At 44.8% G+C, this 14,935-nt stretch overlaps 1 protein-coding gene across 1 annotated transcript; it reads left to right on the top strand.

Moving 5' to 3' along the window:
* Positions 1-917: 917 nt before the first annotated feature.
* POP4 (POP4 homolog, ribonuclease P/MRP subunit) lies at positions 918-13,275 on the top strand. Its single transcript, XM_056862370.1, has 7 exons — positions 918-1,068; positions 5,610-5,662; positions 6,909-7,132; positions 8,613-8,690; positions 9,795-9,856; positions 11,634-11,735; positions 13,080-13,275. The coding sequence occupies exons 1-7, from the start codon at positions 918-920 to the stop codon at positions 13,214-13,216; spliced, it is 807 nt and encodes a 268-aa protein (XP_056718348.1). The 3' UTR covers positions 13,217-13,275.
* Positions 13,276-14,935: the final 1,660 nt, after the last annotated feature.

Raw genomic sequence — 14,935 nt, 5'->3', positions numbered from 1 at the left:
TTGACAGCGAGGCCATAGAAGTCTGCTGGTTGTGATTAATGAATCACTGATCTTCCATTCATTCATTTCAAGTCCCCCTGGAAACATGGCCGCGCTCCCGCTATCATGGAATGCTGGCTGCTACTACCTTGCATTGTATGGATTGCTTCCCCCCACCCTTTTTAATTCTTGTCTTATTCTGCCCTCTAGTGAAAAAAAAACCCAACATTCATCACAACATAAGCAATTGCATGAGAACCTATACGGCAAGGTGAGTTCAGAATGCTGATAATTTTTCTCAGCAAAATTTACAGCAGCCAGATTTAAGGCAAGGGGCTTTAAGAGGAGGCCCCATTAAAACTGTAACGTGATTTGTAGTTAAGGCTCTCTTGTGAGTTTTCTTATTAGCTGCCAACACACTAGGTGTGCTTGATTTATATAGCTTCCACGTACAGAGACCCTTCGCATCTGATGAAGGGAGCTTTGACTCTCAAAAGCTTATACCCTGAAAAAATTTTTGTTGATCTCTAAGGTGCTACTGGAACTCAAATCTAAGTATTCTACTGCAGACCAACACGGCTACCTTCTGAGAGCAAAACAAGCGTCTTTATCCAGCTTATAGGCCTGCACAGGTATAGCAAAATTAAAACACAATAACAACGGGGGAGCATATAAAAAATAACCTATTAAAAATACTCACTCTCTCTTCCTTCACATCTCTCCCACAACCCTATTTTGAAGGCTATGGCTTAAGCCCTTACAGTGCATTCCTGAGCAGAATGCCTGCGCTGGGCTTAGGAGGCAATGCAGCGGCACTGCCTCCCAGCGCAAAAAATCCTCATAGGGTTGCACGGGAGATACGCCACCTAAAAGGTGGTGTATCTCTGCAAAAATAAAAAGGGGCGTTCCTGGGCTAAAACGGCTTAGGAGGCCGCCTAATGGCAGCCCCGCCCCCAGCCTGGCGCCGTAACGCCTCCCAGGACACCAGTGCGGCCTTTGCCGGCTTTCGGACACCGGTAGAAGGCTTCGGCAGCGGCCCGGCCTGGCGCTGCCGCGGCCCGCAACCAGCATCCAGGCCTTCCTGCCAGCGTACGGGCTACTAACGCCACCGTAACTTGCCAGGACGCAGGCGTAGGGGGCCTGGACACAGGCGCGGCTCAGGAATGGGCTGTTCGTTTCTATCGCCTTGTACACGTATTTATCGGTATTGGATATCTGATAATCTGGTGTGGTTCATGGCAGATAGTTTTCTTTGCTTCACATGTTGCTCTGAATTGTAATCCTTCAGCCACTGTGGTGTAGTGAGCAGGGTATTGGACATGCAACAGGACCACCTGGGTTCAGATCCGCGCTTAGCTATGCAAATTATTAGGGGATCTTGGGCCTAGCCTACCTCACAAGATCATTGCATGCCCTCTTGTATGGGGCCTTAAACCTTCTCAGCCTCTCACCTCTTCATTCTTAGAATCTGTTCTTTCAGATTGGACATCTCTGCTTGTCCTTGGTCTCTCAACACTATTGGCCAACCTGCTCTGATGTCATAACCAGCCTACAGTGGAAGGCCATGAACCACACCAGCATATCAGATATCCAATACCAATAAATATGTGTATAAGGCGATAGAAACTAAGGGCTTAAGCCACAGCCTTCAAAATAGGGTTGTGGGAGAGATGTGAAGATCCTTACATCTGTGAGGGGGACACAATTGCTTTCTTTAAGTATCTGAAGGGCTGTCACTTAGAGGAGGACAGGAAGCTGTTCCTATTGACAGCAGAGGATAGGACTCACAATAATGGGTTTAAACTGAGGGTGGAAAAGTACTGGCTGGATATTGGGGGGGGGGATTTACAGTAAGAGTTATTCAACGGTGGAATCAGCTTCCTAGGGAGGTGGTGAGCTCCCCCTCGCTGGCAGTCTTTAAGCAGAGGCTGGACAAACACTTGTCAGGGATGCTCTAAGCTGATCCTGCATTGGGCAGGGGGTTGGACTAGATGGCCTGTATGGCCCCTTCCAATGGTATGAATCTAGCTTCTTTAGACTGAGCTGAGAAACCTTGGATAAACTGGGACCAAATAACTGAGTGATTAAGGAGATCTGCAAGATCTTTGAATCAGGATTCCCAGGTCCATGTATAAATTGTTAAATGTTTTTCAGCTTCACATTTGTCCAGACTCCATGAAAGCCACTCTTGTGGTGGATCAGTTGACCGGTTTTTGGACCCTAAGGATAGACAAAGACAGACAGTTCATATTGTATATACTCTGTAATGGCTTTGTTCTTTTCACTTGCATCTGACCTCATACCTATACCATCTCTGTTGTTTATATACCTTTCACCCCTTTCTTCAAGAATAAATTCTGTCTCATGTGAAAGAAACACAGATGTTGAACTGCTGGAAGAAACCACTTTCCCCAGGCGCCAGTTTACCTTGGATCACTGGATTTACAACCCAATATCACCAACACCAATTTGATGGTTAATGCCTTAAGCACTTTGCAAATTACGACATAAATCCAATGAAGGAGCACTCATATGACTCTGAAGACCCATACCACTTATCTTGATTTTTCATTCACGAAAATTATGCCTTGCTTAATGATGGGGACAATTCAAGGGGTTAAAATCGATTTAAAGAAAGAAAGAGATCTAATTGGTCATGACTTCATTATTTTGGAAAACTGGGAAGCTTTCAGTACAGGATTCCACACGGGCTTATATTTAAATAGAAAATAAATAAATAAGGGTTATCATCAAAAATGGCTTTATATCACTAGAGTTCCAAACAAAGGAAATCTGCAATCCTAAAGACATAAATGCATTACAGGGCCATTACTTGAAACCATTAATAAATCCATACTGGCACTCATTGTGAAGAGGATGCTTCAAAAAGGCAAGTAAACATTGATTTTCCACCCATTTCTGTTCTGCTGATAGTATCCCTGTCTCCTGGGTGTTTCCAGATTTCATTTAGGGAGCTACTTAATTTAAAGCATTTATATACTGTTTTTCCAAAATAAAATCTGATCAAACAAAATCCAGAAAAAACCAAATGCCTGCTTGAAAATAAGGCTGGAAAATGGGATTGGACAGATTCAAAGAGGAGAGGTCCATCAATGACTACTAGCCATGGTGACTAAGAAGAAGAAGAGATGGTTTTTATATGCGGACTTTCTCTACCACTTAAGGAAGAATAAAACCAGTTTACAGTCACCTTCCCTTCCCCTCCCCACCTTGTGAGGTAAGTGGGGCGGAGAGTGTGACTTGCCCAAGGTCATCCAGCTGGCTTCATGCGTAGGAGTGGGGAAACAGATCCGGTTCACCAGAATAGCCTCTGCCACTCATGTGGAGGAGTGGGGAATCAAACCCAGTTCTCCAGATCAGAGGCCACCGCTCCAAACCACCACTCTTAACCACTACACCACGCTGGCTCTCTAAAAGGAGCCTCCATTATCAGAGGCAGCAAACCTCTGAATATCAGTGCTAGAAGACCATTTCAAGATAAGGCCAGGGGTTCTATGACCTGTTTATTGGTCCTCCGTGGCAACTGGTTCACCACTTATGTGCTATGGAATCTAGACTAGATGGACCACTGGCCTGATCCAGCAGTGTTCCTCATATGTTCTTACAATGGTGTAGACCAGGTACTCACCGTAAGAGCTATCAGAGTGACCTTATACACCTATTTTATATCTAGGGAATACCTATGGTTGCCAACCTCCAGGTGGTAGCTGGAGATCTCCTTTTATTACAACTGATCTCCAGGCAGCAGAATCCGTTCCCCTGGAGAAAATGGCCGCTTTGGCAATTGGACTCTATAGCATTGAAGTCCCTCCCCTCACCCCGCCCTCCTCTGGCTCTGCCCCCAAAACCTCCCGCCGGTGGCGAAGAAGGACCTGGCAATGCTATGCAGAATGTAATATTTGGTCTCTCTGAAACTAGGGTTGTCAGGTCCCTCTTTGCCACCGGTGGGAGGTTTTTGGGGTGGAGCCAGAGGGCGGGGTTTGGGCAGGGGAGAGACTTCAATGTCATAGAGTCCAATTGCCAAAGCGGCCATTTTCTCCAGGTGAACTGATCCCTATCGGCTGGAGATCAGTTGTAATAGCAGGAGATCTCCAGCTACTACCTGGAGGTTAAGTGCAAAAAAAGTATTCAGCTCACACTGATAATGCAAAAGTGCAATGTTGTATTTACAAGTGCAAGAAGCCAACAATAATAGAGATACATGCAACAAAATGTATACAAAGATACAATGTAGCTAAAAAGCTACCAATACAGATGCACTATCATTCAAGCAGCCAACTGGGCGCAGAGAAGAGAGAGACATACAAGCTATGAATAATCATTGTTTTTGCACTTAGCTAGTCTATTTAGTATTTGGTGCTTATTTTTGCTAAGCACTACCTGGAGGTTGGCAACCCTATCTGAAACCCTCAGCTATTGCCATACAAATACAATCTCCAAGTACGTGTCCCTCTGAATAAGAATGTGTATACATAATAGTAAATAAAAACTGCACCATCCTATTAGTGTAAAGGGAAAAAAATGCACATAACTCCTCATTTCCATTAACAAAGAAGCGCTACTAAAGGGCTCCGCCTCCCTTGTATAGACACAAGAAAGTGCTGCTCTATCACTCTGCATCTCTATGGTGACGCCCCTCGTCTCTTTTCACATTTGGAAAAGGAAGGCAAACACAGACCGGAAGCGTCCTTCAGGGCTCGAAGTGCCACTCTAGCCTTTTCACCTCTACGGAACCAACGGCTTTGAACAAGCCCTTACCAACACGCGCCGGCCTCACTCTAGCCAGAGCGCATGCGTGCGAACAACCGAGCGGCTCCGCGGAGGAGATTCGCCCTACGCTGTCGCTCGGAGATTGACGCATGCGCGGGTACCTTGGGTGCCGGCGACGCATGCGCGCTTCATTTCACAGCGGAAGGCGTGGGAGTCATGCTGGATCGTTGCTAGAGGCTGTCTTAAGTCTGATTTAGACGGGTGGTTTAGCTAGACGCGTTGACATGAAAAGTAAATTATGCCTGTAGAGGTGCCGGTGTTCGAGCTTTTTTTAAAAAAAATTTACTCCGAATTACAGTTGATCCGGAGTGACTCCAGTTCTGCTAGATGCGGAGCGAAGGGACCCCGTTCCTTAACTGCTTTATCGGCAAAACCGGCTGCACCCCCTTTCCGAGAAGCGAAAAGACACGAGGAAGCTTTGTGTTTATTATTATTATTATTATTATTTTATTAGCAAACTTTCCTACAAAGTGTCAGCTGTGACTTGGGGGGGGGGGAGTATCCCTTTACTTTATCCTACATGCGTGAATGACTGTCATTCGTTCCTATGGATAAAAGTTAAGCCCAGTAGTGGGGAAGGTAGAAGGGCCTTGAGATAGGGGGCCTGAGAAATAGAAGGGCTTAGGGGGAGGGGGAGCTTGTGGGAAACAGAGGGCACCAGAGGGGTATTTGGGCTTAGCATGAAAGGGGACATGGAGAAGGGGGAATAGAGAACCTCCATGTTTTAGAGCAGTGTGCTCCCAAAACACCGCAGATCTGACTTGCTCCTTAAAAAGGAACCACCGACGACTGCAGCCGTGTCTGGTATTTTCATGCGACCCTCTCGCTGTCTCTTCCAGGTGTCTTATATAATCAGCTGCCTCAGGAAATGGCCAAACTTGTGAATATCAAGGTACTACCCATTTATTGCAATACAATGTGTGAAACGTTCAGGACTAGATCGGAAAGGGACAAAGTTTCACATGTCTGGGGAGGCTAGAGAACTTGTGTGGAATGCTCGTTGAAACCGAGGGAGCAAAAGATCAACCTGTCTAGGCGTTCCCAGGGAATTTCTGAGTTTAGCTAAGTTTCGTCCTCTGCCTACCTAAAATAAAAAAAAAAAAGCCTAATGAAATAGAAATAAAAAAAATTAAAAGTAAAATAATGTGGCAGAAAATGATTAGCGGACTAGAGCAACCAAAATGATTAGGGGACAAGAGCAACTGCCCTATGAGGAGCGGTTAAAACTTGGAAAGTTTAGCTTGGAAAGAAGGTGGCTGAGGGGAGACATGATAGAGGTTTATCAAATTATGCATGGTTTGGAGAGAGTGGACAGGGAGAAGTTTTTCTCCCTCTCCCATAATACTAGAACATGGGGTCATCTGCTAAAGCTGGAGGGTGAGAGATTCAAAACAGATAAAAGGAAGTATTTTTTCACACAACGCATAGTTAAATTGTGGAACTCCCTGCCCCAGGATGCGATGATGGCTGCCAGCTTGGAGGGCTTTAAGAGGGGAGTGGACATGTTAATGGAGGAAAGGGGTATTCATGGCTACTAGTAAAAATGGATACTAGTCATGATACCCTTTCTCTCCAGGATCAGAGGAGCATGCCTATTATCTTGGGTGCTGTGGAACACAGACAGGATGGTGCTGCTGCACTCGTCTTGTTAGTGAGCTTCCTGGAGGCACCTGGTTGGCCACTGTGTGAACAGACTGCTGGGCTTGATGGGCCTGGGTCTGATCCAGCAGGGCTTTTCTTAAGTTCTTAAAATATTCTGACATCGTTTGAAGTTACTCTGGCTGAAACCCATTGAAATCGCTAGACGGAGTGCTTTCATGCATGCTGAAAAATGTAATTCAAATCAAATTTCAGTGCAGTTCAGTGATCATTTGCAAGTGGATTTTGCCATTTAGAACAGTGAAAATCCAGTTGCGAAGTGCATTGAAAATGCATTAGTCAGCACGTGTGAAAACACCCGTGGTGGACTGGAGTAACTTTGGATTACACTGATATTCAAGCCGTGCCCAGAAGTGGTTGCTAGCCTATCACGGGTCAGCTGTTTTTAAGTATGCCGTTTACAAGCGGCACAGTACGCAAGGGCATCTTGGGTAAAGCCTCTGCTTAGCATTGTTCATTCTGAGGACTCGTTTGCGTAGGCTCAAAAGCCCAAGGAGGCCAACGTGTTTGTGAGAGCGTTTCTGAAGCGCAGCCTGCCCCAGAAGAGCGAGGAAGCCATCGGAGGTCTCTTAACCCGGAAAGCTGTCGTTCTCGAGCACTTTCATAAGAGAAGGAGACGAGAAAGAAAGACGAGAGGGAAAGGGCTGTCGGCCAAGCAGAGGAGGAAGATGCGGCTCTTTGAAATTCAACCAGAACACCAGAGGTAAGAAAGTGGGGCTTATCCTGCCTGTTTAGTAAATGGGGGGAAGATAATCCTTGAGAAACATTCTCAACCTCCAGGATTGCCAGAAAGCCACCGAGGGCCCAGAGAAAGATGCCCTCGGGGTCAGCCCTGAAACTCAGCCTGGACATCCAAGAGAAACAAATCATCTGATTTTCTCAGCTCTATGGACCCCCCCACACACATATTATTAGATCGGGGTATGAGTCCCGTGGCACAGAGTGGTAAGCTGCAGTCAAAAGCTCTGCTCACGACCTGAGTTCGATCCCAACAGAAGTTGGTTTCAGGTAGCTGTATCAAGATTGACTCAGCCTTTCATCCTTCCAAGGTCGGTAAAATGAGTTAAAGGGACTAGGCAAGTAGGTGATGTGAATGACCTCTGCCTGAGACCCTGGAGAGCTGCTGCCAGTCTGAGTAGACAATACTGACTTTGATGGACCAAGGGTCTGATTCAGTATAAGGCAGCTTCATGTGTTCATGTGAACAGCCAAGCCTTCCCAGAACTGGCAGGGTACAAAAAAACTTTGTAGATTGGGAACTTATGAGGGGTGTTGTGGCTCAGTGGTAGAACATCTCCTTAGCATACAGAAGGTCCCAAGTTCAATCCTCAGTGTCTCCTGATAAAAGGACAGGTCAGTAGTCAGTGATGGGGAAGAACTTGACCTGAGACCCTGGAGAGCCACAGCCAGTCTGAGTAGACAGTACTGATCTTGATGGACCAGGGGTCTAATTCACTAGAAGGCTTCTCCGTATGTTCACCTGAGACGCTCAGCAGCCCATCAGATGCAATGCTTTTCCGTTGCTTTTGTTTCCAACGTTCGGCGGCTAATGGTTGAGGAAGTGACTCATGTATGCACAGACGTCAAACAGTCCTTAATCGTATCACGTTCCTAACCATTTCCAAGTGGACGGTGTTTAAGATCCTGGTGTTTCAGGCTGCTGCCAATTTCCTGCTGAGAACAGGGAGGGATGCAAGTTTAGAGTTGGTCCGCAGTAAGGGAACTGGCCTCTGTTCGATTCAGAATGGCAGAGATCAAAGCAACACCTAAACAGGTGGTTCTCAACATGTTGAATAATCAGAGAAGCTCACCTTATCAGGGCGTGGCTTGTACTGCTTCCAGGTTAGCCTGTCCAGGTGCCCTGGCAGTTTACAAAGGAAGGTTGCAAGCAAAACCTCTTTAAAGGATCTTGGCCACTAGGGGGCGTCTTGCGATCTTTTTATTCCGAAAGTGGCTCTTTTTAAAGCTGCTACAGCTTTTGCCTTGTCTTAACGTTTGAAATGGGGTCTCGAAGCAGGCGGAGCTGGTTTTGAAGGGCAGGTGTGGTTGTGATCAAGTTTGCGATCTGTGTGCTATGCATGGAAGAATTAAATCGAGGGAGGGGTCATTCTGAAATGCTTGACTTCAACTAATTCAGAAAAATTTATTATTGGGGGGGGGGAACACTTTGAATTCTTCTGTAGGTACGAGACGTTTTTACCTTTGCACGAACTATGGGAGCAATACATCCGGGACCTTTGCAACGGACTCAGGCCAGAAATGTAAGTTTAGTTGGCTTAACTTGCCTGTTTACTTTCCGATAATGATAGAGAATGTTCCCGGTCATGTCAGGTTCATGTTCCCAACTGGGGAAGTCACCCCAAACCCAAATGGCATTAGCCTTCCTAGTCTGAACTGCTGCAGATAGGACATAGCATGTGTGTTTCCCCATGTTCATGAACAGCCAGTGCATTAGGAAGAATGGTTTTCCATTGGTGGAAGATATCAATCATACAAGATTATTAGGGTTGCCAACCTCCAGGTGGGAGAGCTCCATTTATGACAACTGATCTCCAGGCGATAGAGATCTGTTCACCTGGAGAAAATGGCCTCTTTGGCCTCCCCAAACCCCACCTTCCTCAGGCTCCGCCCTCAAAATCTCCAGGTATTTCCCAGCCCAGAGCTGGCAGCTCTAAGGATTATCCTTCCTGTTGGCCCCACAATTGGGCATTATTTAAATTTAGAGTTGAATGACCCTCTCAAGAGGAGGAAGCCCCTGCCAGTTGACTTCCTGCCAGTCCATAGAGCAACTGACATTGGAATCCTTAGATCTCTCATCCAGGCTTTCTTCTTTCAAGCTTAGGGTTGTACACGGAAGAAGTCTTCTTAGTATGTTTTAAACATGAAGGAACATAGTAAGTGAATTGGTTCTCGTAGGTTATCCGGGCTGTGTAACAGTGGTCTTGGTATTTTCTTTCCTGATGTTTTGCCAGCAGCTGTGGCTGGCATCTTCAGAGGAGTAACATTGAAGGACAGTGTCTCTCAAGACACTGTCCTTCAGTGTTACTCCTCTGAAGATGCCGGCCACAGCTGCTGGCGAAACGTCAGGAAAGAAAATACCAAGACCACGGTTACACAGCCCGGATAACCTACGAGAACCAATGAACTCTGACCGTGAAAGCCTTCGACAATATAGTAAGTGAATGTTCCTCGCCTATATTCTGATGTAGATGTGGTGTAGGAAAGCCTTAACATGAGAGATCTTTTAGTTTAAGAGCCCATTCTTAGGTGTCCGGGGCACTTTAGCCGGTTGCCCCCCCCCCTTCAGGATTGCTCTGCCCGTCTTGTGCAAACGATAGATTTTAATATTCTTTTTTTTTAACTAGGCAGCCACAGATTATTCAAACCAAACTGCTAAAAGCTGATCTGCACGGTGCCCTCGTTACAGGTATTCTTGATCCATTCTTTTGCATGGTCACTTACGAGTTAAGTCTAGCACGGCAGTTTTTATTTCCTTATATGTTTCTATACTTGCATTCAGAAGGGCTCGTACTTAAGGATTTTATTCGTAGGCCTTGTAGCTAACCATATTATCACAATGCGTTTTTTTAAAAAAATGGGGGGCAATCTGTGCCAATGGAACAGATCAGTTAGTTAATAGGCATAAAATAGGAGAGAAAAAGATCACCCCGATGAATCAGAGGATGCCACTTTAGGGTAATTTCCTGACCTTTAGCATCAGAAAAAATTAAGAAGAGTTCTGCTGGATCAGGCCAGCGGCCTGTCAAGTCCATCATCCTGTCTCACACGCTGGCCAACCACTTATTCCAGCGGGCCAAGAAACAGAAGCCAAGGCCTTACCCTGAGGTTGCCATCTGGCACTTCTATGGAGTGTTATTGCCTCCCTACATGAAGGTTAGCTTTAGTCAACATGGCTAGTAGCCTCTCCTCTATGGATCTGTCTCTCTGTGAATCTATCTCTTTATGAATCTGTCTATGATGGGCCTCTCCTCTATGAATCTGTCGAAACCCCTTTTAAAGCCGTCTATGCTCCTGGCACATCAAGTCTGAACATAAAACACACGCACTGTTGTGCTGCCTGATGACTAGCACAGTTATTTTCCCCACAGCCAGCGTGGTGTAGTGGTTAAGAGCGGTGGTTGGAGCGGTGGACTCTGATCTGGAGAACCGGGTTTGATTCCCCACTCCTCCACATGAGCAGCAGAGGCTAATCTGGTGAACTAGGTTGGTTTCCCCACTCCTACACATGAAGCCAGCTGGGTGACATTGGGCTAGTCACACTCTCTCAGCCTCACCTACCTCACAGGGTGTCTGTTGTGGGGAGGGGAATGGAGGGTGATTGTAAAGCGGTTTGATTCTTCCTTAAGTGGTAGAGAAAGTCAGAATATAAAAACCAACTCTTCTTTCATAAAACATCCTTTGATAAGAGGGGCACACCTTCGCTTTTAGGAGACATCTGGTGGCATTGTGTACAGATTCAGTTTCAAATCTAAAGCGAGTTGTAGCTGATACTTTTTTAAAAAATAAATTGAAAAAAATCCCTTTTCAGTATTTTTTCAGTTGATTCCCCCCCCTTCATCCTGTTCACTAAAAAAACAATCATGCTAGGAAAAATTGAGGGCAGAAGGGAAAAGATGAAGATCCAACAAGAGATGGACTGACTCAATAAAGGAAGCCACAGCCCTCAATTTGCAAGATCTGAGCAAGGCTGTCAGAGACAGGACATTTTGGAGGACATTGATTCATAGGGTCACCATGAGTCGGAAGTGACTTGGCAGCATTTAACACACACACACCTTGATCTGTGGCTGTGATTGGCTTATTTGCTCTGATGTCAGCAGCTGGGCTGGGCCAGCTAGGATTAGGCAGCCCAATGCTAAAAAGAGCTTGAGGGGAAAACTGAGCAGTTCCAAGTTCAATTAGAAAGGTTTGATTAAAAACATATAAATATTGGCTCACACGGGCTTTTGACTCATGGCTTGTTGGTGCAAACTGATTTGCGGGATAACAGACAGCAGTCCCAAGCAAGTGACTTGTGGTGTGTGCTCATGTGTTTGGCCGCTATCTGCACTGGAAAAGTGTGCCGCTTGTTCGATTATTGCCGTAAACATAATTTGTTGATGTAGAATATTTATACTCCCACCTTTTCTCCTGAGCATCTCAGGACCCAAGGCAGGTAACGACCCTGGCTTTTCTTTCTACAGTGACCAAGTCGAAATGCCCTTCCTACGTCGGCATTACGGGCATTGTTGTTCAGGAAACGAAGCACGTTTTCAAAATCATCACAAAGGAAGACCGATTGAAAGGTATACGAACAGCACGCCCCATTCTGTCTGCCCCCATTCTCTTGGAGAATGCTAGTTGCCCGAAGAATTGCATGCCTCCTCTTTTCCCCCCCAGTGATCTTACAATCATCTTGTTAAACCCTGGGGAAGTTAGCAGTTCCATTCATTAAAGATCTGTAGCAGAGCTGTGATTTTTTTTCTTTCCTCCAAACATTAGAAGATGGGGAAATTAGTAAACAGGCATGATCCAGCAAGAATTCAGCATTTTGGGGAAGGGCCATGGTTCAGTGGTAGAGCATCTCCTTGGCATACAGAAGATACCAGGTTCAATCCCCAGCATCTCCACTTAAAAGGTTCAGGTAGGAGGTGATGTGAAAGACCTCAGCCTGAGACCCTGGAGAGCTGCTGCCAGTCTGAGCAGACAATACTGAATGGGCCAAGGATCTGATTCAGTGAAAGGCAGCTTCAAGCATTTACTTTCTAAGTCCCATTGATCTCTACAGGGGGAAGTTGAAAGTTGTAGTATAGTCCTAAACAGAGTTACGCCTTTCTAAGTCCATTGAAGTGAATGGGCTTAGAAGTGTGTAACTCTGGTTAGGATTCATCTGTTGAGCACGACAGCGCTTAAAAATGTTTGGTTCTGGCTACACTGTGCCCAGCATAGTTATACTAATACTTATTGTTAGCTAATCTTCCTAGTACAGCCAACTGTGGAACCTTCTCATCATTCTTGCATTAGTTCTCTTGATGGCTGATCTGCTCTGGTCTCACCAGCGTGGTTTGGTGGTTAAGGGTGGTGGACTCTAATCTGGTGAACTGGATTTGATTCCCCACTCCTCCACATGAGCGGCAGACTCTAATCTGATGGACCGGGTTGGTTTCCCCACTCATAAACATGAAGCCTGCTGGGTGACCTTGGGCCAGCCACAGTTCTTTTAGAGCTCTCTCACCTACTTCCCAAGGTGTCTGTCGTGGAGAGAAGAAGGGGAGATTGTAAGCCGGTTTGATTCTCCTTAAAAAGGTAGAGAAAGTTGGCATATAAAAGCCAGCTTCTTCACAGCAGCTATGATGGCTTCCCTGGCTGGCATTGGCTTACCTGCTGTGATGTCATCTTTTCAGAATGGCCCAGCAGGTGTTTAGAGCTGAGCAGGGTTTGATGGAATCTGAATTCCAAGGTCTGTGTGACATAAAACCATGGACTCTGTGGGCTTTTGATTCAACAGGTTTTCCAGTCAAAACAAACAATAATTCCTGCGTAGCAAGCAATTGATCTCAAACACATTCCTTGGAAGAATGCCAAGTACAAAACAGGACTTGGAAGGTATATCCTAAGAGACGACGGCTAAGTTTTTCCTTCTCTTTCAGTCATTCCCAAGTTTAACAATGTCTTCAGCGTGGAGATCGATGGCTTCGTATCCTATATCTTCGGCAGCAAGATCCAGTTCAGAGCCAGTGAACGTTCTGCGAAGAAGTTTAAAGCGAGAGGAACTATTGATCTGTAACTAGTCTAGAAACAACAGAGACTTGGTTACCGTTGGTGGGGGATGGGAAGCATTGATCACAACATATAAACGAAAACATATAAACATTACCCCCCCAAAAAAAAATATCTTTGCCATGCTGCATTAAATATGAATACTCTTACAAAATGAACGTTTTTATGCGTTTCAAGCATCTGTTTTTACTTTTTTTTTAAAAAAAGTCTTGTATTTATAAATTCTGTGTTTAAATAAAACGATTCCATTTTCTGACTTCGAGATAGCATTTCTTTCGTGTATAAGAGTCTGTATTAAGAACTTTGGTTTGCATTAAGAAGTTGAAAACTTTGGTTGGTTGGTTGGTTTTTCCCTCCTTGCCTAATTTTATCCTTGTTCTGTACCTTTCCAAAACATTATAATGGCAGTTAAATTGTGATCATCTTACTTGCGGAAAAACAAGTTGAAAACTTGGATAAAATTATTATTTTTAAAAGCAATACAAAATGTTAACATGTAGTTCTTACACTGTAATAATTGAGATACCCCCCCCCCCCAAATAAAATCTTGTGTTCATTTCAGTCCTTTTGTGATAAAGTTTGGGGTTGGGGGAAGATGAGTTTGGGCACGAAGAAGCATTCAAAATTGTCTGAATTCTTTTGACTGTTCTGAGATGGTGAATGACAGCTTAGAAAGGAACGGTATTTTTTGCATTTTCCCCGATTTATCAAAAAAAAAGTCCCTTTTCAGTTTAATGGGCAGGTGTTTACCACTGAACAAATCAACAACAACAACCCCCAAAAAAGATTATGTAAATGCAGCTATATTATAAGGCTAGTTGAACCGTGTAAAATTCCTGCGTCTCTCCGATTTGTCTTCAAATTCAGATGGAAAATAATTCTTTTGATACTTCTATAAGCAATACCGGCAGCAAGCTTTGTGATGCAAAGTTTGAGTCATTGTTTTCTCTTTGTGGTGGGGGAAAGGAGGGAGTGGCCCTTAGACAGAGCACAAATTCTCAAGAGTACATGTGTGTTTCAAAAGATTAACTACTGAAAGTTAGAAAAAAAATTAATGCACATTGAAATTGAAATGAGGAGGCATAGCAGGGCATTCAAGGGGATAGGATTATAAATAAGGGCAAACCAGAACGTTTCCTTTTTTTGCCACAAAAATGTATAAAACATGTTTTCAGACTTCGAACCTTAAAGCAAGTTTATCCAGATATGGCCCAAGAACTAAAGACATCAGTTTAGTGTTGCAAACACTTTATAATTTCAATTTTTTTAGCTGTACAATACTGTGCTCCTGGAATTATAACTGATCTTCCAGATTACATACATTGCTTTTTTATTTACTTATTTAAATTATCTCTTTCACTTCTGGAGAAAATGGCTGCTTTGGAAGGTGGGTTGCGTGGCATTATACCCTACTGAGGTCCCTCCGCTCCCTAAACCCCACTCTCCCAGGCTTCGCCCTCAAATCGCCAGATATTCCCGAACCTGGAGTTGGCAATCCTACGATGCCATCGTTATTTTCTTCGCAACAGCCACCGGGCATAGTGACGGGGAACTGAGGTGGAGAGAGAGAACCATACTGCAGTGATCCCCATTGTCTTGAATTTAAAAGGATTTTCGGCTAGGCTTTGGGATGAACCTAAAGGTCCCCCTTCTGCACACTGAAAATTCTTGTGAGGATAGAGAAATATTCATTTTAATCCCAGTTCTAACTTCCTAATGGTGAGTT

This window comes from Euleptes europaea, chromosome 17 (genome assembly GCF_029931775.1).
Source record: "Euleptes europaea isolate rEulEur1 chromosome 17, rEulEur1.hap1, whole genome shotgun sequence".
Lineage (NCBI taxonomy): Eukaryota > Metazoa > Chordata > Lepidosauria > Squamata > Sphaerodactylidae > Euleptes > Euleptes europaea.
Note: the sequence above shows the minus strand (reverse complement) of the source record. Positions and strands in the feature narration are given on the sequence as shown.

What these genes read in the sequence shown, in the direction of transcription:
- POP4 (XM_056862370.1), top strand. Translation starts at nt 918, where the DNA reads ATGGCAGCCCCGCCCCCAGCCTGGCGCCGTAACGCCTCCCAGGACACC. An exon ending in ATCCAGGCCTTCCTGCCAGC is followed by an intron (nt 1,069 to 5,609) that starts GTACGGGCTACT and finishes TGTCTCTTCCAG; the next exon opens with GTGTCTTATATAATCAGCTG. An exon ending in GCACGGTGCCCTCGTTACAG is followed by an intron (nt 9,857 to 11,633) that starts GTATTCTTGATC and finishes TTCTTTCTACAG; the next exon opens with TGACCAAGTCGAAATGCCCT.